The sequence below is a fragment of the Numida meleagris genome, chromosome 4 (genome assembly GCF_002078875.1).
Source record: "Numida meleagris isolate 19003 breed g44 Domestic line chromosome 4, NumMel1.0, whole genome shotgun sequence".
NCBI lineage: Eukaryota > Metazoa > Chordata > Aves > Galliformes > Numididae > Numida > Numida meleagris.
The window spans coordinates 70,094,569-70,120,875 of record NC_034412.1 but is presented as its reverse complement, the minus strand read 5'-3'; the positions used below and the strand labels follow the sequence as shown (position 1 = coordinate 70,120,875).

The window sequence follows — 26,307 nt, the reverse complement described above, 5'->3', positions numbered from 1 at the left end:
AAAATGTAAAAAAAAAAAAAAAAGGCAGGAATTAAACCAGAAAGTTCATACACAAAAAAAAAAAAAAAAAAAAAACCCAAACCCGATACAGAAAAGATCAAATTAGAAGCAGAGGATTAGCAGATTTCCCTTTCCTTCTTAAAAGACAGGTAAATGTCAGAGCCACTACATCATTCTCTTCCCTAATACAAAACTGCTTTCTGCTTTCTAGAAGCAAAATAGGTAGGAATCCTTCAGTGTCCAACAACTTCAAGACCCCAGATGCCTTGATAACCCATGGGAGATAAGAGCAACAAAACAGATTCTCCAAACAAATCATCTGTCCTAATATTCACAAATGGAAACTCATGAAGTTTTAGGACTGTAAAGTTGGAATAACTTCTTTTAAGGTAAATGTAGTCCTTAATTTTTATTTGTAAAATATGCTCACTCCATATTATTTTGATCTGTAAGTGATTTAAGGAGAGATAACTGTTCCAACTAACGTCAAATTTATTGAAAGTTTTTCTTTACAGGAAGAAATCTGTAAGAAATTTTTGAATATTCAGCTAATCATTCAGTGCTATCTTTTCATCATTCAGCTGCAACTGCAATATTTATCTCCCTAAGAATAATCGAAGGAAAATAAAAATCTTTTCAGAGATATGTTTTTTATAGAAATTTTAAAAGTCTATACTACATATGCATTTAATAGTCCCTTGTGTGCCTGAGATAGTGTGCCCAGCACATCTAGAGATAGTACAATTAAAAAATCTATTATTGGCATCATATAGAATTGGAAATTCCATAGTCTTTTAATAGATATAAACTAGGACTTTGTATCTCCGGGGTTTGTGATTTTGTATGGATGATCAAACATTTCCAAACTTTACTACCTACTTATATAAATCTCTTTCAAAGATGAAAATTGAGGCTAATTTACCATAGCTGACTCAGTAAGACAGCTGCTAAAAATCTAAGCTAAACAATGACTCCAAGTCTTGAATGAAATTACTCCTCACCCATATTTTTGATAAATCTTTCTGCTGCCAACACATCTCTAACAACAGCAGCATGCTGTTGACATTCTTCTCTGCAGTATTCCTTGTAGCACTAAGGAGAAACATCAGAAAGATGTTTATTTATTTATTTTTTATGTTTTTCCAATTCAGTTAAAAATGGCTTCACATTTGTCCTTTTCTGGTCTTCACCTAAGTCATTCCTAGTTAGAATAATATATTCTTACTAATAATTATGAGCTGTCTGAACATCAGGGGGAGTTTAAAAAAAAAAAATGGAGTTAAAATAAAATCCTAATGTCCTGTCAGGGACTTGTTAAAGGGCCAGATGCTGTAGGTAATTTAATAACGCTTAGCACACAGCAGCAGTCTTGTGAATGTCAAGATAAATGCACAGCACACGCTTTTGCAGTTAAATTATATATTAGCAGTTAATAAAGCTAAGGACAAAGAATTAGTGCCATCTTTTGAAGATATATGCTGTATCGCTCAAAACCCAGATACCTACAAATAATGCCTATTATTTTTTTCTTTGGAGATTTTTCTCACACAAAAGGAAATTACTTTTTCCTGCTCTGAACATTTGGGCAGTAGTTATGATTTCTATATTGGCCAACACTGTGTGGGCAAAAACAGCATGACAGATGGCAATGGATTAATATTTAAACACTAACACTTCTGTACCACCATGCAAACCATTAATGACCTGAAACACTTTTACAGTTAAACCCAACGACTTGCCTATCCTCTGATATCATACAGAAAAATATTTTCTTTTCTTTTTTTAAATACTGAGCATTTAGATATTTAAGAACAGACCCCAAATATCATTTTTCCTAGTTTTCATCTGGAAATAGTATATAGTATATATATACTATATATACATATATAGTTTAGGTAGAATAACATAATGGTTCTGGCTGGGATGGAGTTAATTTTTTTTTTAGACACTCATATGATGCTGTGTTTAGGATTTTTGATGAAGAGAGTGGTGATAGAACATCAATATTTTAGTTGTTGCATAGTAGTGCTGCCCAGAGCCAAGGACAACTGCAGAAGAAAAAGGAATATAAATCTCCTTGCATTTGACTTTAAGGCTGTCAAACCCTAGGAACTTATCCTGACTTCAAGAAGGCATCTTTTCCTCCAGTGTGCTTGGCATCATATCAAATCTAGATTATGGAAAGAAAAACACACTGGAGACCAGTTATTTGGTCTTTCAAAAATAGTAGTATAGAGTATAGAAATATCGCAAATATTATAAAGATAAGAATCAGACTAGTATGAAAATAACATCGCATGTTTTTCTTTTAGTTGGAGATAGCAAAAGATGTTGTCTTCATTTGATCAATACACCTTCAGATACCAACTAACACAATCTGTACTTTGTATCTAGGTTGAAACAGACTAACTGAGCTCAGACAAAGGCAAAGAAAAGAAGTTGAGTCAAAACTCAAATGTTGGAAAGTTTTAGTTTCTGAACTTTTAGAGTCTCAGTTTTTCAATAGGAAAACTGTTATTTTTAAGATTTTAAGAAGATTGTGTGAACTGTGCTATCACAGATGCTAATAGTTAAAGCAATGGATCTTTTATGCCTCTTTTTACTTTTTTTTTTTTCGTAGTCCATTAACTATTTTAACTACCTTTTAAAGCCGAAGCAAAACAAACAAGGTGAACGGCTTTATATTATTGCCAGATGACTTTAACAGAGAAGTGCAGAAAAAGAATACAGATGAATTTCAAACAAATAACATATTAATTTTTAAAAGGCTACTTTGGCAGACCAATAAAAGTGCTGGCAAAAGGGTTGAAGTTCTGACCAGTTTTCAGAGCTTCTTATTTTCCTAAGCCCATACTTCAAGACAATTAATTAATGGTAGTAGATTTGCACAGTATCTCAGCCAAATCCACTAAGAATATACCTAAACATACCTTATGTGAGTTACTATTATAAAAAACTTTCCATTGTCCAGATGGTTTTTAAGGCTTTTCTAGAGATTAGACAGACAGAAACAGAGACAAGATCACATTGCCCAGTAAATTATGAGAAGGGATGAGACTCAGATTCCAGCTGGACATTTCAACTGTTATGAGCAACATGGCTTGCTTTCTGACTGGCTCTTGGCTCTTCTCACATGCTTTGCCAGGAGGACACGTAAGGCCATATGGCCTTTCAGGCATCACTCATCCTACCTTCTGTGGAAATGCCCACAGTTGAATGAGGTGTTTTACTCTGCAGTAAGTACACAATAGCCATCCTGTAGTAGAAAACCACAAATCTACCTCAATTTCAAAGCTCTAAATATAGCAGATAAGTTATACTTTCAACTCATGATAAATTCTTTATATTCCTGTTCTTAATAGTATAGGAATGTAAATACTGTACTTCCTATGCAGGCCATAAACTTTGGTAAGAAGCACTATAACAGCTATATATTCAAAGTTAATATTGTTAGGCTGTGTAAGTTATCTAATTATTCTCTCATCAGGTAACTGGCTGGTAAAACAAGGGAAAACACTAGACAACAGAGTATTGTTTATCAGAAAATATACGGTTCAAAACTACTGAACAATAGTAAGCTATGCAAATAATTTAGCACAGAAATTAGGAATTCTGTGTTTGTTTTCTTAGATTAGAAAAGGAAGAGAGAGAGAAGAGCCTGACTAATGAGAAAATCCCCGAAAGGAAAATTTTAAGCTGCTACATACTCAGTCTGAAGTTAAATATGAAATACTCCTGTTTGTACATCTCTGCAAATGCTTGGCCACAAAGCCATCCAGATACGGTAGAAGTGACTTGCCTGCATTTTGGATTTTCACCTTTTAATGTGGTTTGAAGGACCAATTTTTTTTCCTGTCTATTTCAGTTGAGGAATACAAATTCAGAAAATCCTGAGAAAAGGATAACTCAGCCAACTTTGAGTGATATGTCTCCTTCACAACTATTCATAATCTGATTGCACCACATTTTTTTGTCAGAGCATTTTTTAATGTAAAAATAATATTAGTGGATTGTTTAATATATTGTAGATTTTTGAAAACTCACTTTTGTTTTGGGACTATATGTAGGCAAATTTCCCTTTAAGGAAAATAAGGATGATGACAATAGACAACTGCACTAAAATGGACTGAGGTGTTTACAAAGGGAACATAGATACTGAGGTGTTTGCAAAAGGAACATCACAGTTATTTCAGTCACTCTGGAAGTGAAGGGGTATCAGGCTACCTGTTATGGCATAGGCAAACCTGGGCACAGGTGATTGGCATATGTAATTTAGATAAGAAGGATGAAAGGGACCATTTCCAATTCCACAAGGTTACACACCTCTTGCCTTGAATGCACAATTATTTCTGCCCCAGTAACCCACATAGCCTTGGTGAAACACAAGTAAACAAGGACATTTTCTAATTTAAAAACAACAACAACAACACTTGAATGCACAACAGAAATTTTGTGGTAAATAGAAGAGTCATCAAGTTTGACTTGTTATTTGAAAAGCTTTATCTTTTAGCGTAATTAACAGTCTTTACCAGTGGTGGTTATTGAAAATTATGTATCCACTTGTTATTTTCAGTAACTGCAGAAATGTGATATAACACTGATTGGTAATCAAATAATTTTTCCCAATTTGCCTGGCTATACAGATCTCAACGACCAAATCTATAGGTTCAGGAGCTTCCCAGTACTGAGTCATACAGCTCTGTACCTCTATGAGTTACAATTCTGTCTTAAAGAGCGCAAAGCTGAGCAGAAATGAAATGCTTATTTATCTGTTCATCATAATGTAAAAAGGTTTCAGATATCCTGAGGAATCTTTATGAATGGAAGAGTCAAGAAATAGCAGAAATTCATATCAGAAGAAGTCACTACAGAATAAAAAAAGGTTTCAAAGAAAGCAAAAAAAAAAGTTGGCAGAGTAATAAACAAATGAGAAATTATGGTGGGTAGACATAACAGTAAAAACAGGAGGGGGAATGATTGTTCACGGGGGTGGATAGTGATAGGACAAGGGGGAATGTTTTTAAACCGAGACAGGGGAGGTTTAGGTTAGATATTAGGAGGAAGTTTTTCACTCAAAGGGTGGTGATGCACTGGAACAGGTTGCCCAAGGAGGTTATGGATGCTCCATCCCTGGAAGTATTCAAGGCCAGGCTGGACGTGGCTCTGGGCAGCCTGGTCTAGTGGTTGGCAACCCTGCACTCAGCAGGGGGGTTGAAACTCGATGATCTTTGAGTTCCTTTTCAACCCAGGCCTATGGTTTCAACCTATGATTCTATGATTCAATGACATGTGGTCTTCAATGTTTCCTTCCAGCAATATTTAATAGGGCACTTTAGCACTTGCCAGCCTAATGTCCTTCACTCAAAGACAGGGAAAAGTACATGATCTGTGCAGACACTGTGGAGATAAAAGATTTCTGGTTAGATTTGAGCAGCTAGTGTGCATTTCTAAGATTGGCAGAAAAGAAGGAGATCTTTTCCCATATAGCTTTTAACTATACAAATATTGACTTAACAGAGTGAAAAGATTGTGTCAAAGTAACTTAGTAGAATGCATAATGCAAAGAATTTTCCTAAGTAAGGATTGGGAAGGGAGAGAGGTGATTACTTTTCCTTATCTAGCTTAGTTACACAGTGAAAAATCATCTTTACTTCTTTACTCTGAAAATAGCCTCTGTGTCTGTACTACCTCTGTTCTCTTGGTATTTAATGGCATATCTAAAAATTGATGGCTTTGGAGTCCTTTTGGAGGTACAGATACAAACTTGGCAGTTTCCGGAACATATGGCACAACAAGAACTGAAGACAAAACTACATTTCAACCTCAGTTTGTTAGATCCCAACTGAAAGCATTACTGTACCTGTGCCATTCTCCTCTGCCTTCATCTCTACCATACCAGACTTCACACTAATCTAACTTCTATGGCCTGACTCCAAATAAAACAAAAAATATCTTTAGTTTTCCTAAAAGTTGATGTGACCAGTAATTTGAACCTCAAAGACAGGAGACTATATAATGCCTTGTATCAATTATATCATGTGAAATACAGATAAGATGCCAAGGGCATCACATATATAGGAAATGCATTACCCTGTCATGCACCTGAATGCATAGATTTCCTTCTTTTTGGAATGCTCCTCCCATGAATTGCACCTCCATTCTTCTTTGAATTCTTTTTGTTCAAGTTTTCAAAAGAATTAACAGATGCTAACATTTCAAAATTTTCAACTAGAACATTTTTTTGCCCAGGGCATAATCATTTACATTTTTTTTTAATCTTACAAAAATATTACTCCTTGCTGATTTCTCAGCTATTTATTTTCACCTCTTTCACTGAGTGGCCACATAAATGGCTAATTCAGCATGCAACACCAGTGGACAGACAAAGAGCAGCTTTGAAGAAGGCAGAGACTTCCCAGAGCATATTTACATATTTTCTGATGTCTGGAAACAAGTTATAGGCAAGTCCCTTTCCCTTCTCTCAGCAGATACTTCTGTGCTTTTGCTTAGACATAAAATCAAGAATTTGCCTGTCTCTTCTCTGCTTTATACAACAGAGGTTTTGGAAGGGAGGACAGGAGCAACACATTTTGAATTTAAGGGCCCATTAATTTATTTGTTTTCCAATAGCAGAATGTTCAGGCTTTAATTGATTGTACTTTGATAGTTATGAATGCCTAGACTAAGAAATGTTACATTATAAACATCAAAATAAGAAATAGTTTTATATATATTCAATGCTGTATGAGGAGTTTATATAAAAGAAAGAATGTTCATATAAGTAAGAATAAAGGCCATACAATCATTATGAAAAAAATAGGAAGATGAGGAATAATGTCAATACAATACTGTAATTTAGCTCCCACTTCCTAGACACTGCCCCATCTGCAAACCCATTAACAAGCTTACAGGTGTTCACTCTAATAATTGTAATATAAGAACATTTTTTCATCAGGCCTTTGTGTTTTTATAATATTAGTTTCAATTATGACATCTTTAGATAAAATCACATGTTCATTGTTAGATTCAATCAGCATGAATGGTGCCAGCAATAAGAGCATCTTATGTATTTCAGCCAAAGTGAGTATCTGCCACAGGCAACTATCCTTTTTAGCAATTAGATAAAGTGGAAGGTTTAATAATACAGCTACCAGATGAAACAGAACTGTGTTCCATAAACACACTGGCAAGTACAATATGGCTAGAACAGGTGTTTGCTTAAGTTTCCTCATCTGTATCTGATAGCTAGTCTGTTTACCTCTGTACACTCATTTGATGTAGTTATTCAGGAAAATCAGTGCAGATGGTGTCTTGCTTTACAAGGTACTTGCCAAAGGTTTTTGCAACATGAAACTGCAGTATTCAGCTGATATGAAAGCTCAGTGTAGATCATAACTAGAGTTTCACTTAAAACTATTTACTAGTCTGCATACTCTTGATTCAGGAGGAAAAAGGGTGGATAAACAGAGCTTAACCAAGAAGTGAAAAAAAAAAAAAGATGTGGAGTCTAAGGGATATCTCCTCAAATTTATACATACATTATGTTATATACATTTGTATATATTTCATTCCATTCCCAGTCAATATGCATTGTTTTATAACTTTGTACTGGTATTCTTAACAAGCAATGAATATCTTCAGTGCTGTGATAGCAATTAAAACATAATATATTACTTCAATAGTAATATATATTTATTAACAGTAAGTAGAATTTGTGTTAAAAATGTTCATTAATTGTTGAAAGTAATAAAGACAGGGAATAAATACATTTAAAGAAGAATCAAAGAATCTACAGAGAAACAATTAGGAAGATGATTTTTTATTTCTATTTCATTTGGACTGTTGATTGGGTAATATTTTATACTTTGCAAAATATCAGAGACTGTTTGATGACAGGCAGTATGATCACTTTCCATTTAAATTTTCTGGTGACTAGGAAAGCATGCGAGTTTCTGTTTTTTGTTTTCTTTTCTATTCTGATTCTTCAAATGATTTTCAATATATGCTGATACAAACGCATTGTAAGAATAATGGGAACAAACCAATTTTCACTGAAATAATGGAAGAATGACAGAGCTTGTAAGAAAATTATGGTTATTTCCCCTTTGAAATTGTTGTTGAAACATTTTTGGCTGACTTTTTTGTTTTATTTTGTTACAGCTATCTAAAAAATAATCTTTTCTCATTAAGCCATGCCTTAACTAAGTATGGCCATTCCTACTTTCTCTGCCTTCAGCTAATGCTGAATTATACTTTTATGATCTGCTGTTTCTTTTTGGAATATGGTGACGAGAGTTTTCTGATTCCAATATTTTATCCACTGTATTAATTAAGCTATTTATAAATCTAAACTGATATACATAACAGTCAATAAAGAACACTCACCTACTGTCAGTTGTCCAGTTAACTGTCCCATGTGATTTCTCGCATTCACTGTTACATTTCTGTCAGACTGTAAGACCAGTGGGCTATCCTGGGAAACATGTATAAGACAATAAATGAGAGAAAAAAAATTGAGGTAGAATTCAGTTAGAACTAAACATGCATGTTGAGAGGGGAGTTGTGTCAAATATAATTGCTTTTTTAGAATTCAAATTTTTGTTAAAATGAATAACAATAATACTTTTTTTAAGCCTAAATCCTGAGAGCATAGAATCCCTACCTTAGAAATCAGAGTTGAACCTAATTTATACAAATTGGGCTTTATTTCTTGAGGGTATGAAAAAGTCAAAAATTCAAAAAACCTAATACAAACCTGTTTCATTATCCTTTTCCATATACTCATAATGAATACTTTTGAATACTTTTCTAACCAACTCTTCAACACTATTCTACATAATTCTATTAAGTAGTACAACCTGAAGAATTTGGATTGCATTTACCAAAACTTTTCTAAACGCAGCCATGAATGCCGTTGAAGGTAACATGTATCATTATTGTCAAAAAAAAAACCAACAAAAAAAGACGCATTATCAGACAAAGTCATATAACACATCATTTGTTTTCTTATTACTTTTTGACGGCACTTTCACAGAACTTTTTCAAGATACCTAAATTTTTTTACAGCTTTCATTTATATCTGTTTGCTCAGACATAAAGCTGTAAAATTTTTTTCTTCATTTCTGATTTGTGAAGTTTTGTTTCAGCTCAAGAAAAATATATCCTAGAATAGTAGGGGGCCTAAACCTCTTCACTGTCCACAAAAGCTGCAGGAAAATCTACTGAGCAGCTGATGTAAGAAAAGTATATCCAATACCTTTCAGAAGCAGCTGAGTAAGTGCCTTAGATAGAAATGATGAGAGGCTAGGAAAATATTTTGAAGGATTATTACATAATCCTTCTGTTCTTAGATTTTTCCCTGGGCATCCATTACTGAACATTCTTGTATTGAGCTTATTAGGTTAAATTAACTACTTTTTTGAGGGTGTGTGACAATAAATAAGTTCTTCCCATTCTTGAAAGATTTTTAAGAAGAGAAAGAAAGGAGTTAAGGAGCCGTATAAACAGATTTATTTCTAACTGGATGATGCATTCAGTTTGCACTTAAGATCTTCTATACTCTGTAGTCCTTTCCTTTTAATCCATGGCTTTTGTCTGCAAATAACACTCTTCCCAGATGTTTTCACAACAATTATGAATCTTAGCTGGTACTCAGTTTCCTGGAACGTATGAAATAATTCTGAGCTAATTTCTAAAAGCTCAGGTGTGCTTCTTCTCTCAATGGACCCTGCAACCACTTTCATGTCTGACTAATTATCTCTGCATCATGGAATCTGGCAGATGAGAGTCACTATTTGACTTGTCCATATTTCCAGATAAAGAGTTCTAATTATCAGCGAGACACTGTGTTCAGTGTGACTGGCTTGAGCTATGCATGTGATGCAATCAAGGGAGCTTCTGGCAACAAAAGCAGCTGCTTAGAATCTTTTTCTCAACACTTGATTTGATTTCCACTTTCCTTATGGTCCTTTGAAGATCATTAGCTCAGGAAAATTCTGCTCTGGGAAAGGAGGTTGTCTTGGCAGACAGCTGCATGGCCAGAGTATATTCTTAAGGAGCCCTTTTCACTTTTGTATAGTCAGTAGAGGAGAAGAGGCTTTTCACTTAGAATAATCTCACTCTTAGCAAGGGAGGGTGCTCTCAAACCTATTTTTGCCTTCTTAGCCATGGATTAGGCAACTTACACTTCCAGTGTTCATTGTCTGATCTGAGGGCTTTTTTTCACCTTACTAAAATACTTAAATAGGTCTTCAAGCTAACCTTGCCTCTTAGGTTTCTTACACTCAGGCTCTAGTTGTAAATAAAGACCTTGGGTATCAAATTTTCAAAGAGGATAATAAAAGATTAGGTGAATGAAGCATTCTTTCTTCTCCTTTCCTTCTCTTATTTAAAAGATAAGAAGAGGGACAGAGAAGCTATGAACATAAATCTGTATTCCTTAGTTCCTAGATGCTAAATATGTACCTGTAAGCTTGAAGTCTGGACCAAATGAAACAACTGGCAAACTCCTATCAATTTAAGCAGTCCAGCATTTTATCTACAGCATGTGCTTCACCTCTGTTTCCACAGGAGGTGCCTAAAAAAAAGTTTCAAAGTGTTCAGAGGTAGACTACTCTACCTTTGGTGAGCGTTAAAGGATTTAGCTACTTAGAGAAAACTGTTAAAATCACTGGAATTTTAGATCTAAAAGATGACTACACAGTGAGATGAGTCTCAGTCTCATATGAATGCAAATTTACAGATATCTGCAGCATTAACATGTTGAATAATTATATATCTGAGTCACTCTGTCTGCTACTCTCTTGATGTGAACTTCAGCTTGCACTTTAATGGGCATGATGATGATGATCCACAAAATGCCTTATGTTCAGGTACTGATAGGGAGTTAGAAGTTTATCATCACACTTTTTTCCTGGAAATTGGTAATTTAAACAAATGTTTTTATGAATATATAAAAACATTAAATAAATAAAGATAATTCAGCTCTCCAAATACTATGAATAAATAAGATTTGTTCTGAAGACAGATAAACCTAGGAAATTAGTTACTTTCTAGGGTGAAAAAGTATAAAAACCATATTGGTATATTAGCAAATGATTTCATGTAGTTAATGAAAAAAGCTCTAAATAATACATGGGAAAACAAACAAAACAAACAAAAAAATCACACATCAAAAGAGTGCAAAGCTAGAATCATAGAATGGCTTGGGTTGGAAGGGACCTTAAAGATCATCTGCTTCTAATTCTCCTGCCACTGGCAGGGACACCTCCCACTAGACCAGGTTGCTCAAATTCCCATCCAATCTAGCCCTGAACACCTTCAAGGATGGGGCATCCACAGCTTTTCTGGGCAGCCTATGCCAGTCCCTCACCACCTTCTGAGTAAAGAATTTCTTCTTAACCTCTCTTAGTTTAAAATCATTTTCTTATATATTTGGGTATTTTTTAAAATCTAAAATCTAATTCTAAAGTGGAAACAACTGCAATTAAGGAAATAACAGCTTTTAATTTTTCAGTCTTATCCCTACAGTGACCTTCAGCATCACTTTTTATGTTTACAAATATCATGCAAGTATCATTAGTTCTCTTTCATCATTTTATAGAAAACTGGAAAGGACATTACTCTAGAAATTACTCAGTTAAAACAAGAAAAAAAAAAAAAAACCCAAACCTGAAAATTCTCAGTGCATATCCACAGCACAAAAGAAGATACAGTACATCATTAAGCAAAGTATATATAACAACAAAATTTGTGGAGAAGAGATTCAATTCTGCTGGTAGGGGATGTTCTTGTTAATCTGTTTCCTTGATCAATATCATTACACATTCCTACCTTAAAAATGCTCATTGGGTCTCTAACCTCTTATTGGTCACATATATCATTATGACTCAGAAAACCTGTTAGGTATAGTAATTTAAATAGTCATATGCAGTCCTCCAGAGAGCCATGTGTACTGGTAAAGATGCACAGTGATTTTTGCTATAGCCTCCAGACAAAAATAACCTCCTTGTTTTACTTCCTCATATAATGCATCATGAAATTTTTATTATGACAGAACTCAGTCAAGCATAAAAAAGCTTAGCGATAAAGCAGAAGCAGATATTTAAATAGCAGGGAAAAAAAAAAAAAGATGTGACTTTTCTGGAACTGATTTAAACATCAAACAAAATTTCAAATGGACTTCAAATATAAACATCTCAACTAAAAATAAAACAAGACTACTAATGCACTTGGAGGAAACATGTCAAATGTCCACAGCTCACTCCTAAGTCATTAAGCTTGTGAAACAGTAAGTAAAATTATATATTACTGAGTTGCAAAGCCCCCAGAAAGATTTAATTATGACAAATGCAGGAAACCAATGCAAGTTTTAAAATCTGAATCCAAAACAACAGGGTGGAATGACTGTCCATCCTTGCAAACCATCATTGTTGTGTAGGTATATCACTTATTGAATGGATTTTTGACATTAAGGTAAATCCAACAGTAACCTAACAGTCCATTACATTTTTTTAAATGTTGAAAAGCAATGTTGTTCCTGTTTGTGTGCTGGTGTAAAACATGTTATTCTCCTACACTGCAATAAGAATGTGTTTCTCATGTCTTTTTATCCTAAAGTGCTAGAACTTGAAGGATAGTAACAGATAAATCCAGAAGCAAGTTGAAGAATTTTTAGGAAAAAATGTACAAATCAAAGAATATCCAGACATTTACAAGTTCTGTCTTACCATTCCCTATTGAGGTATCGTTTCTCTACAGTTTAAATTGTTTTCATTTTAGACTCAATAACTGAGAGACAAAAAAATCATGCTGTAGTCAGTCTAATAACCTGGATATATGTACATGTTTTAGAGGATTTCCAGTTCCTGAGATGGCTATGATTGAAGAAAGAGAGTGTCACTAACAGGAAACATGTCAGTTTAAATACATAGTTCCTCAAAATAAAATGCATATACTCAATTTAAAATGAAAAAAACTCCTTCCAAATGAAACCCAGTCCATTATAGGTTCACCTGATTCTATAGGAAATCTGACATAAAAGTTCTGAAAAATGTGTACGCTTCAGCATATCAGTAGGCTCTGGGTTCCATTTTTGTGGCATCTTTCAGATATCCAGCAAAGAACTGTATGGAAGAAATATTTCCATCACCACTTTTTATTTCACTATGATCTCTATGATAGAAAATTTCAAATTCTAAAGCCTAAGAAGGATAAGCAAACTCTAACAAATTACATAAATTGTAACAGAGATCTGAAATGAATAGTATAGCTAAGGCAAAGCAGCAAAAGAAAACTTGCTATCAATCAGAATTGTTAAAAAGTCTATTTAGTGCATATTAAAATTAGTAAATTATGTATAAATGTGGCATAAAAGTAAAGCAAAATAAACCATTTATTTTAACAGAAGTGTTATTTTAGATTAATATTACACTTAATGTTTTACAGAAAGTTAAGGTGGCTGTAAACTATGATGAAATGATGTTACCAGTATTAGCAGCACCTTCAACAGCAAGTCAGAAACGGTTGTCTTTATTATTTGTTTCTTCGCATAGCTATATTAGTTTCTACAATGCAGGTATTTCCTGATAAGACTTCCTTCAAGGAGAATCAATCACTGCTGGATCTTAATTACCTTGACAATACTGCCAGCACTGCTAGTTCTCTCTACTCCTGTATTAAATAAACAGAAGCATATGTATCTCAAATGAACTCTGAAACAAAAATGCCAAAAAGGAGGGAAAAAAAGGAATATTATTGTTACTTCATTGAGCCTTCCACTGAATGCACTTATTACTTATTTCATCAACTGTTGGATGTATTCTGGCTTCATTATTGCACTTGTTTAATGCAAGCACTATCAATTCTATGGGAGTTTATCATGAGGCTTTGATCAAGACATCAAAAAAGAAATGAGAATAAGAACAGCAATGAAGGAATTACAGACAATTTGCTGATTATCTCTTGCAATATCCATTACGAAAAGTGTACTTCTCTACGTATTCCGACAGCATCTTTATCATGATAGTGAGGGACGAACTCATCAACATTTATGGCAATGGTCTCAGCATGTATTTTATCAGCTGTAAAGCACAGCAATTCAGTCCAAAAATGTCTTTGCAGCATTAAGGTAACATCTGTGGTGTTACTGAGAAAAGTCCCTTTTGGGTATCTAGCTATAACAAGCACATAACTTTGCACAGTCTTTGGCTTCAAGCAGGAGAAGCTAACTTGTAACTCTTCTGTTTTAATTACAAAACCATGACCTACACTTCCGCACAGTCACTCCAGTCTTCTTTCAGGAACAATTCCCCGTCTTCTCATAAGAAAGAATCTGTTCAGTCCTGTTATTTCCTTATCCTTTTTTCTCATTCATTAGGCTACCTTGGGTGATGGTGCAGCTGCAGATCCCCTGCTTTCCTCCACCCTTCTCTACTACACACCATTCTTGACTCTATGACTCGAGCTGAATTTCTGAGAGGAAACAACACATGCTGCCAAATGTTCTTCCCACCTGAGGGAAGAGTGTGGTTATCTCATATTCATTAGCCAAAAAAGAGTAATAAAATCCACAGTTAGCAAAGATTGTTCACATAAAAGGGAATTAAGGTGGCTGATACCTATTTAACTGGCACAGATTTTGAAGAGGTATGCAAGCAGCTAATAAGCAAGACACAATACTCTTTGCTTTCCGGTTCTTCAGGTAGAACCACTGCAAGATCTTCAACTGAATTACTGTTTTTCAATAAAATATATAGTTTTTATGACCATAAATTGGAAGGAATCCATACAAAAACTGCACCGTCTTCAATACAACTGTGCAATCTTAAGATTGTTAAATCAAGAGTATCTAATGATTTAGAAAACATCCCATGCATGTCATGTACTCACCTTTAATTCTGACATACTGACATTTAGAAACTGGCCTTGAAAGTTATTAACTCAGATTTTGCTGTTGTACATTTTTTAACCTTGTAAAACATTCAGTAAGAACCTTTGCCATTAGTGTGATACACACTTGGCCTGTATCTGAGCTCATAATTTGTTATGTGTCTCCTCTAAAACTTGTGACTCATGGACAGCAGATATTCATCCCCACCTTTATTGTAGGACATGACTTGGTGGTTCAGTTCATTGCTTTTCTGTTAGAAAATTTGCTTTCAGATTTGCCAATCACAGATTCAAAAAAGTCACTAGCCCTGTTCTTGAGGTCAAAATAAGAAAATAAAATTCTGTGTAGAGGATTATGGTTCAGGAAAAGAGACATGTCCCTTTAGGGAAACATTATTCAGTGGTAACAACACTAGTATGAAGTTTGCAATTGTAGATAATTGCTAACTTTAATACCACAGATCTTTTCCATAAGATATGATTTAAAATTTAACTTTCTTTTCTACTCTGAAACTATTATTTCTATTTCTACAACTGGCTAACTTTTCCATACCAGATTAATTTCTCACTACAGACATTAAATATACTGAAGAAATCTTGCCTTCACTGACAGAGACTACAACAAATACTGTCCTGTGACTTTGCAGCTTTCCACACTGACATTTAGATTAAAACAGCTTGAGAAATGCCACAGACCTGGATCATTTCTTCAGCCTGCAGAATTAATCAGTAAAGTTCTAAAGACTGAATTTCTTTTAAATTCAAGATTCTAAAGCAATATGAGAAATTAAAAATGAGTTTATTTCCTATCTTCACTGCTAAAACAAGTGCATTAGTGTTTGAGTATTTTTCCTACTTCTGTGTAAAGAAAGAAATGAACATGCAGGCACATAAAAAGATTATAAAAGGTTATAAAAATGATTATTTGTTTTTGTTTGTTAATACTAACACTATATAGTGCTATGTTGTGCTTCTGTCAAATAGTCGAGCTCTTCTAAAGGTAAAGAGATGATCAAACAGCTCTAGGCAATTCTGTCTCTATCTGAATACCACAGTAATTGTCAGTGCAAATCACTACACTTAAGTTTCTATTATAATCTTATTGATATTATTTTATAACGTTATTAAAATATATGTAAAATATTTATAGTACAACTTAGTTCTTTCCAACAAGAAGAAATTTAACAAGATTTTTCTTCACCCATATTTTATCCTTAGAGGCAGTGAAAAAAACGTTCCATTTATGTGTTTTGAGCTCTGAGTTACCTTTGAGCAAAGGTAACTAAAAAAAATTGACTTGGTTTGTGCATGCCACAGATTGACTCCTATGAAGAATAAAGTCTTTGGTTTAGAATACTCAAAATGTACAAATATATGAGAATAATATCAAAGTCCTTTAAATGCTGCATATGCAACATTACAATAAAGTAAGAGATTTAATTTGAATTTTGAAAAATGTTCTTCAGGATCTTAAGAGGCTTTCTAGTAATTTTTTTTATTTCTTGAATCTTGTCAGCCCTTCCAGGATTATGGACCTTTCTGTTCATTGAAAAGTAATGACTTAAAACATTTTATGCTTAAACTCAAGTGTATAATTAAAGTAAAATTTGTCACAAGCACTTAGCTGATGTAGAACTATGCAAAGATACCATTTAGCCTACCAATTCTGATTTAAATAAATATTAAATTAATACAATTCCTATAGTTAGTATTGTAATTAAATCAATGCATCTTCCCATTTGATCATAAAATGCCCTAAAAATAATTTACTAGTTTTTCAAATATTTAATTGCTTTTTAAAGTTGCTTAACACTGAAATAAACAAAGAAATAAATATTAGCTGATCTGCATTCTAAGCCTTAAGTCTTATCAGACAAAAATTTTCCTTCTGCTTTCCCTTTATGAGCAGGTTCTCATAGGATATTTTTTGTCGAAAAGTGACTTAGTGACTCATTTTTTAAACAAAGATTACTGACAGGAATACCAAGCTTCAAGAATTTTAAGAACAAAATATACCTAAAAATAGAATGCTATAAAGATAATAATAAAGATTGAAATAGCCATCAGAAACTTAAAGATAATTTAGAACACTAAAAAAATGGAAAATGTTTCAGAATTCATTATTTATGCAACTGCAAAAAATTAATGAAAACAAAAATAGAAAGACTCCATCTTGGAATGAAAATAAAAGCCATATACTGAATATTTCCCAGTTCTGCTTTCAGTAATGTAAGAGTGCTTTTTCAACAATGAAAAGAATTGTGTTTGTCTTCTCTCAGGATACAGTTTGATATTATCTTTTGCTTCTCAGAGAAGAAAAAGCTTACACTGGTTTTAACTCCAGTCTTCATCCAGTCTCTCAAATTACATGGCTTACCAAAGAAAAAACAAGCAAACAATAACAAAAAAATGATTTAAAATGTTTATCTTTTCATTGCTTTTTAAAATACAACTTGACTAAAACCACTGAACTGGTATAAGTAAGTGGGAAGTCCTGAATTAGAGGACAGGGTTGATCAACTACTAGTAGCAAAGAGTGGAGACTTTTTAGAGATTAAAGAAATATTTCACCATTAAAGGATCTAACATAAAATCTCAACGTATGTCTTCCAAAATTTACACTGTTAGTCTCCAAATGATTTATGGCAAAGTGGAAAAAACTAGGTGATAACTTTCGTTTGTTCAGAATCTGACCATGTGTCATGGTTTTGTGATTTTCGGTTATTGGTATCCCACATCATAACATCATGTAGTGGATATACCTGGTTCTCAGAAGAGAAGGACTACTACAGTCCCCACAGTACTTTGCTCCTCTGTTACCATTTCCAGCCAGAGGGAAAAGATAAAAGCTCGCAGTATAAAAACTTGCAGATCACGAGACCTCGTCCCTTTTTTCCACCCGTCTCTCGTCTTGGCAGCACCTCACTCTCCAGCCGTCTTATCGTCGGTAGTAGAGTAAGGCCTACCTTGATTTTGGAACATTCTCTCTCTCTGTATTGGATTTATCAGCTTAAATTGTAATTATATTGTATTATAGTGTGTTGTTTTGCATTCTGATATTTTATTTAGTAAATTAGTTTGTTTCTCCTCAGATTGTTGCCGCTGTTCTTTGCTCTCAGGGCCATCTCCTTACCCTTTCCCCTTTTCCCTTTTCCCGGGGCATGGGCCCATGGGTCTCCCGTCCCCTTTGTCACGGAATCGGGCCTAACACCTGTAAACCGTTGACACCATGCATTCATCTGTCACATTTGTTAAGGATTCAAACCAAATAAGTAGTCAAAGTAGAAGAGGCCAAACGAGAACTGATCTTAAAAATTCCAGTTTCCCTTCAGACAACAACATGTGATATCAATTTAAACCAATAATACTTCTGATATTTTATATCAGGGTGACATTTATAGTTAAGCCCTTATAGCCCCCTAAAATGCCATTATGTCTAAGAAATAATTTTTCACTAGTGAACTGCAAAGACTTTTCGGCTGTCTGAACTTTAGCAGAATCTTTATAATGCAAACTGCCTTGTCAGTCAAACACAGACCTGTTGTAATCTATTTTAACTGCCTCTTAATTGGTAACTGGCTGCATGATAATTCTTCCCCTGAAGAGCACATAGCTTTTGTTTTTAACTTTATCCATTTTTCCATGGGGGATTATGCAGATGAGGACCTGAGATTGCCAGGATTTAAAGCAGAATGCTATGTAAAAAATAAAACAATTCTAACAGACTGACACATATACACTCTTTTTTTTAATTCATCTTTGCTGTTGCATTCTGCCAATAACATAGCAAAAAACCAAAAGTGCATTGTTTCAGTAATATTAGAAAATATTTTCTGCTTAAATGTCAATGTAAAAATAAATTTCAGCAATATTTCAGCAAACCTGCAAGCCTTAATTCAGAAAATCTGTATTGCTCAATTTTCATCCTCATATTTGTGTTATGTTTTAAATTTATTCATCTTTTGTCCAGGGTGGTTATGTTTCATTTAGTTTTGAAAAACATCCTTATATGTATAGATGGTGCAACAGATGTATGAACCTGCACCAGGAGACCTATGAATCAAAACACCTATAATATAAATACATATATCTTTAAAATTATTTTGATTCTTTTAATAGCCTGGTAATAAATGTAAATGTGTTCTCTTCAGATCTCTTATTCACTAACTCTGCTAGCAATTATCCAATGCTTTTATCTGTCTATCATCAAAAATGAAACAAGCAGAACAGTGCATCAGATGTGGGAAAAACACACCAGAATTAGTTTTGTTTCATCTGGCTAACATTTGCTAGTCAACCTTCTTTTCAATCAATACAATTACAACAGCCGTGATGATACACAGTTGTATTTCTCAGTTTCTTGAGCCTTAATTTAACTATTTTTTTTCCTGTACAACCATCAGCAAAAGCTACTACCTCAGCCAGTCTTCAAATGTTAGCCATCCATCAGATCCTCTTTCTAGGAGTCTGTCATGAAACTGTATTTTAACAATGTGCTCTTTCTAGGTCAGTACTTCTGATGTACCCAATATCCTTAGGGAGAAAGAATTCTAATTTAGAATATTTCTACCCTGAGTCAGCATTTGTGCAGCTTGTACAAAAAGCTCAAACAGATGTATTAAAAAAAAAAAAGTAAGCAAAAGGCAAGGTAAACCTAAACATAACCTACATTATTTTCCCCATGTACCATAAATCATGCAAAATTACTGCTGGCAGTGGAAGCATAAGAACACTAGTCAACATTCACATAGAGGGAACTAGAAATTTTCAGAACTCATGTTCTTCCCACTGTGTCACATGAAACAGACTTCCATACTGTTTTCATGTTAATATGTGAGTAGAATCAGGGAGATCAAGGAGGAGACAGTCAATTTCATTATTTCTATTTTATTTGTATGTGCTGTATCTACAAATGATAGTGAATATCTCACTTCAAAACCAGGAGGGCTGTATTTTCAAAACAAAGTCCTTTCTACAGTAAGTTTCCAGAATATAAAAGCTCATGACAATCAAAATATAAAGTTAAATATTCTCCTGTATAATCTCTCCAGTTGCTCTTTTTAACCAATGCCCTAAATAATTCCTGAACAAACAGTTGAAGATGAAGTTATGGATTTTAATCTTGTAATCTCTCAGCATCCCTTTTGTGAGCATGAACCCTTCTTGTGTCTGAACAATATGGTAAGTCATCCACATGGAAGAAGGCGTCATAGCCCTGGCTCCTGTTTTAAGCAACCAGTAGAGGCAGTCACATCTTCCGTGGCCCAGGCATCTAAATATCCTTCTGTTCACTGAAGGAAGACCAGGGAGGGACAGATGCTGTGCACCTGGTTTTCATGCCAGCATAAAACCAAAAATGGATAAAATCAACAACCAGGACCTGGAAAATACTCTGAGTACCTGAGTAGATTTCTCTATCAGTAAAAAAAAGCTGGAAAGCTGGGCTGCAGTGCTGCTCTGTACATTTCTAGGGCAGGCTCCCAAATTTGTTTCAGACTCCCATGGAGTTGTTTAACTCTAAAAGAATATGACTTACACAACCTGTTGCTCCAGGTTCTAAAAAAGGCTAAAATACTCTGTCCCCTTTTCCACTCTTAACCACTCATCACCATGACTAAGCTATCAGTCGCATGAGGTGGACAGAGAACTCATGAAGAGACTTCACTCTCAAGGTGAAGTCCTTCATAGTCATGGAAGTTCATTTTTTCGTACTAGAAAATGATGTATTGTCTAGGGTGATCTTTTCTTGTTCATTCATCATTTAAGACAACATCCTCAACTACCAGTTCAGTACCGACACTAAAGAACTCTTATCATAAAGAAGCAAAGGCCAAATTCATGTTCTAGATGAAATTTACTGCAGGAAAGACAAAACAGACTTCCAATCTCAAATGCTATCCAAAACACCAACAAACATTTTCTACAAACATCTTTCTATTTTTCCCTTATGTCTTAGGCATTCCAGATTTATCTTTTTTTCAATTACTGATGAGCTGCACTCATAAGAATTCACTTGCAGTGCTGCCAGCACGTAACATAGATTTTATTAGACATTATCACAAGAGACTTTAACTGTGAACATTTTAAAACAGATTTCCACAGGAGAAGAGGATTGAAATCTAAACCACATAGGTAGTTTACCTTCTTTTGCAAAACTGTCCTGCATGAACAGCTTCAACTTGCTTTAACATCATAAGAAAATGCCCTTAATACCACAGCATCCTTTTAAACTTGAAAAATCTCTGTCTTGCATTGTCCCGTATCTTTTTCTTAACGGATTGTATAAAATATATACTGGTACTCTCTGTTGCATAGAGATTTAGTTTGAATAATTAATTTTTACCAAACTAATAGTGAATCCCTGTATCTAGCATCTGAAGGCTCTTCAAAGACATAAAACAGGAGGACTGAATGACTGAGATATAAACTTTCTTGAAAGTTGCAGCAGAATGATAAACAGGATTGAAATTTCAAAGTATTTAGATGTAAAATAAAGTCCTGCATCACATGATGAATTTTTAGGTTCTTGTTCAGAATATCACAGCATCACAGAATCTCAAGGATTGGAAGGGAACTCAAGAGACCATTGAGTTCAACTCCCCTGCTAAAGCAGGTATCCTACAACAGGTCACAAAAGTAGGCATCCAGACAGGTCCAGAATATCTCCACAGAAGGAGACTCCATAATCTCTCTGGGCCACCTGTTCCAGTGCTCCCTCACCCTTACCATAAAGAAGCTCTGTCACATGGTAGTATGGAACTACCTGTGTTCAAGTTATAGGTCATTACTCCTTGTCCTACCACAACACAACACCAAGAAGAGCCTCATCCATTTGCCACCAACCTCCTTTTAGGTATTTATGAACCTGTATAAATATAAACATATATAAATATGTAAGAAATTAGATTAACCATGGATTACTGTCTCGGTTTTATGATTTTGGTTATCAGTATTCCACATCATAACATCATGCAGTGTATTGGGAGTTAAAGAGTTAATGCTCCAGTTCCATGTATCGTGGATAGTTCCGGGTACCTGGTTCTCAGAAGAGAAGAGCTACTACATTCCCCAGAGGACTTTGCTGCTCTGTAACCGTTTTCCACTCAGACAGAAAGATAAAACTGTTTGCATATCATGAGACGTTCCCTCTTCTCGTCCCATCTCTCATCCCAGCAGCATCTCGCTCCCCAGCCGTCTCACCATCGGCAGTAGAGTAAAGCCTACCTTAATTTTGGACACTCTCTCTCATTGTATTGGATTTATCAGCTTAAATTGTACTTATATTGTACTATATTGTGTTATTTTGCATTCTGATATCTTATTTAGTAAATTAGTTTGTTTCTCCTCAGATTGTTGCCACTGTTTTGTTCTTAGGCTCATCTCCCTACCCTTTTTCCCTTTTCCCTTTCCCGGGGTGTGGGTCCATGGGTCTCCCGCCCCATTCGTCACGGAACTGGGCCGAACCAGCCCATAAACAGTTGACAATTACAGAAGCTTAATTTTCTAATTCAGTGAGCTTGAGGTAGCTTGAATGAGAAGGGCAGTAACCAAATGATAGACTGCTTATAACTTAGAATGTTTTCTTAAGTCTTTTGTTCTATTCCATGGAATAGATTATATTAATTTACATGCTGTAATCTCAAAAAGTGGAAGAAAAATATTTTGCTTTGCTGATGTTAGAAATAAAGGAATTCATATCCAGTTTAAACAGCCAAGTATTTAAAACTCCAACCAAATATTAACTCAATGAAAGACTGACTCTTTAGTAAACTAAAAAATTAGCAGATTTTAGCTCATTTAGAATTTTTAGGCAATGGTAAGGAGAGAACACGCTTGTGTTTAAAATCTCAGGCCTCTTGCATTTGAGAAAAAGAACAGAATGTAGACACATATACATGGACATAATGTGAACAAATTCCAGGATTTCTAGCAACTTCTTCAGTGATCTTTTGGTAACATCTGTGCTGCCTTTCAGAATCATTCCAAGGACATACAAAAAGTGTCTACCTGTTCTGGCAATGTTCCAGTCTCTTATAGTTCCCATAGGCTGCAGAGTGCCCAGGGCACCTTTGGATATCCTGAGGATAGTTCTTTCCCTGTTCATCCAGCCACTGACTAATCGAAGGAACACATAAATGAAAACTATCAAGTATAAGGAAAATTTTTCACAATTGTTTTTAATTTACTGTTAGAACCCATAGAAACACTTCTTAATTATTAAAATAATTTCACAAATGAAATTGAAATAATAATGAATCATATGAATCAGCATCTCTGAGCTGCCATTGCCACAGCTGTTCCATATACCCAATTGTACAAGGATTTCTAAAGGTTAAGACAAAATTGTATGGCATACTGACAATTCATATTTATTCTAATTGCAACAATTTGGTAGAAAATTACATTGGCCGTTAAATCACTTTCAAGCATTCTTTCTCAAGACAAAGCCAGGCTTTATCACAATGCCAGCTGTCAGGGATGTTTTGTTCTTTAAAGATACAAACTTTGGATGTATAAAAACTGAAATGTCATTGCCAGCATAAGAGCTGATCTGTCCAACAAAGCAAACACAAAAATAATACCAAATATACCAATTTCTATGATTAGTATTTTTTATAGCTTTCAAGATGTTGTTTCGTTATATACCTAATGTAATGAATCAATACAAGTATTTCACATCTACTGCACATAGATTTGCCTAATTTGGGACTCAATATTTTAAGATCATGAAATATCAGAAACAATAGATTATATTTCTTTTATCACTTAAAAATTGAAATAATTTTCTTACTGGATGACAGGTTCAAAAATGTATTTAAGTGTTGAATTGTCGCCTGACCCTCCTGCCTCACTTCTCTTCTATTAGGGGAAAAAAAAAAAAAAAAAAAGACTAGAAAATTCCTAAGGTTTACAATGGGGTACAAGCTGATACTTTCTACTGGACTGAGTACTTCGAATCCACACTGACTATCCCTTCCCTTCAACTAATCACTGAGCTTACGTGTCATCTTTGCTTCATATATTAAGGAATTTCAGTGGGCTTTAATTTTTGTATATCTTGGATATGTCATACTATGCATGCATCTTTGGGCTACCTCTGTGTTATGCAATATATATATAGGTTGCTCTGGATGTACTGCCTACTATTTATTTCCATGGAAACTACAACAGATACAAAGAGCACAATATAACACTATTTGATAGAACAAATCCTCAGCTATAAACCCATTGTCGATGTATTATTATCAATGATGAACAAGAGCCTGTGTGCGACGCTCATAAAAATCTGCATCAGTCAAGGTGACCCGCTGTTGCTATCGCCACTGCTGAAACTCACCATCCATTACCTCAGTGTGCTCTCCACTGTTCAATTTCCATCAGCATTCACCAAGCATCAATGAATGTCAATGCGTACAATTTTCTCTGCAAGCAGGAATTCAGTGATGCACCTTTGCTTCATATGCACTTCCACGTCAGACGCCATTTTGTCAGAATGCCCCTCTGCTGCCATCTGTCACATGGCAACAAAATGTAATGGAATATTGGAATGAAAGTTCAACCTCTACTGCCATGCCACCATCATCCACCTCTGACATCATGAGCTATTATAATAAAATAGAAGGCATTACTTTCAGAGCTGCCCTTGTATGTATAATCTGAAATGCTACGAAGTCCTCATTTGTAAGAAAATTTGTTTCTGTTCTGGAGTGTGAGACTCTGAGAGATTAAAACAAAATCTGAAAAAAAACCCAGGTTTTCTTAGAATTTCAGTCCTTGAAAAATCTTATTCAGCCTTCATCAAGAGTTGTTTCTTTTTAAGAGAAACGTTCTTAGACTTATGTTTAGTGCTCAAATCTCTAATTTATAACTAGCTAAAGATAGCTTATTCATGTGCTTATTACTTGAGAGCTCTCCAGTTAGGCCCAGACCTTCGTGAAACAATTTTGCATTTTATGGTATTGTTGATGAGTTTGCTCTACAAGGTCACGCATTTGAAACCATAGCAACAGATTGCAGTTTCCCTTCCTTTTATCTTCAAGGAACATATCCTTGCATTAATTTTAAATTGGTTTACTCTCATCTTCTGTGCATGATACACGGTATTGTTGTCAAACTATGAAGCTCTATACAATCTAGAGACCAAAATTAACTTTTACATAGTATAGTCTCTCTTCCTGTATGTGATGATTGCCCATATCACCAAGGCTATCCAAGAAAGACACTGAAGTTCTAAGCCAAAAGCTACTAAGGAGAGAAAAATATTTCACTCAGCAGTTTGAGAAATGCCTGAGTCCAATAATATTTATGAAATAAATGTCATATCTCTTTAACAAAAAAATAAAAATGTTGAATTGCTGTAAACTTACAGATCAGAACAATAATTAATCTGGCTTCCAACATAATGTAGAACACAGAGCTTTAAGACAGTAACTTCTGAAACAGTTTATCTTCCTCATCCATTCATTAAACAAACCACCATGCTCACTTCATTAAAAATATAAATATAATTATTAAAATATGAATTCAGACCCAGATTTCTAAACTAATATCAAAGATATGAAAACAAAGTACATTCAGAGTTCAAACCTGGAAGATTTCCTCATATAAATCAACCTTAGTCACATTAGTAGTAATATGTAAAATTCTTCTACACTTTCAAGGATTTGCAAGATAGTGAGTGATAAACTCTTAAGAGGTATCAGGTGAGAGAAACTATAGCTGTTAAATTGAATATCTCTTTCTTCACATAAAGAAATTAGCTGTGAAATTCTTTCAAGAGGAAAATTTCTTGCATTTAACAAGATTTGTGTATTCAAACTGAACAAGATATCTGTATCTGTTTTACAGCCCAAATTCATCCTTGATGCAACTTCAAGATTTAATATACTAAATACAGGTACCATATACACTGGTCATCTCCAGTATCTTTAGGGAGAGAACATTTTTCAAGAAATATAGAAGGACTGAAAGCACCAAAGTAATGCAGATAATAAAAAATATCTGCATCCTTTCTTGGCATTTCAGGCTGTATGTATGAAGAACTTTAGAAGTAATTTCAGCAGCTGATATTGCCTTAATTTAGCTTTTACTGTACATATTAACATTTAAAAAGCCATCAAACGTTAAGTATTACCATTATTATTATTTGATGAGGACAGGGCATAGACTCAATTTAACTGCTGACGCAGTTGCCTTCCCTATTATTTCAGTCTCTTGAATTGCATAAAATCCTTCTATCTGTTAAATGTTTCCAATTTATATCACATATTTGCCAACATCTACAAGGATAGGACCTGGTTGTTTTCCAAACAAGTCTGAATATCCTTACAGAAAAACACTTGGACAGATGGCCTTCTTCTCTACTGATGTTAACATTAGAAATGTGCTTGGAGAGAAATTCTGTCAACATCTCGACTC

General features: G+C 34.5%; 1 protein-coding gene across 7 annotated transcripts in view; it reads right to left on the bottom strand.

The window, feature by feature from the left end:
- Positions 1-26,307, bottom strand: part of SGCZ (sarcoglycan zeta) — a 389,479-nt gene that overhangs the window by 58,960 nt on the left and 304,212 nt on the right. For all 7 annotated transcript variants that reach the window (XR_002438279.1, XM_021395716.1, XM_021395714.1 and 4 more), the window contains one exon: positions 8,386-8,473. Coding sequence is in view for 6 of the 7 variants with exons in the window: in XM_021395716.1 (XP_021251391.1) it covers positions 8,386-8,473 (88 nt within the window). In the remaining variant the exon portion in view is untranslated. The remainder of the gene's footprint in view (positions 1-8,385; positions 8,474-26,307) is intronic.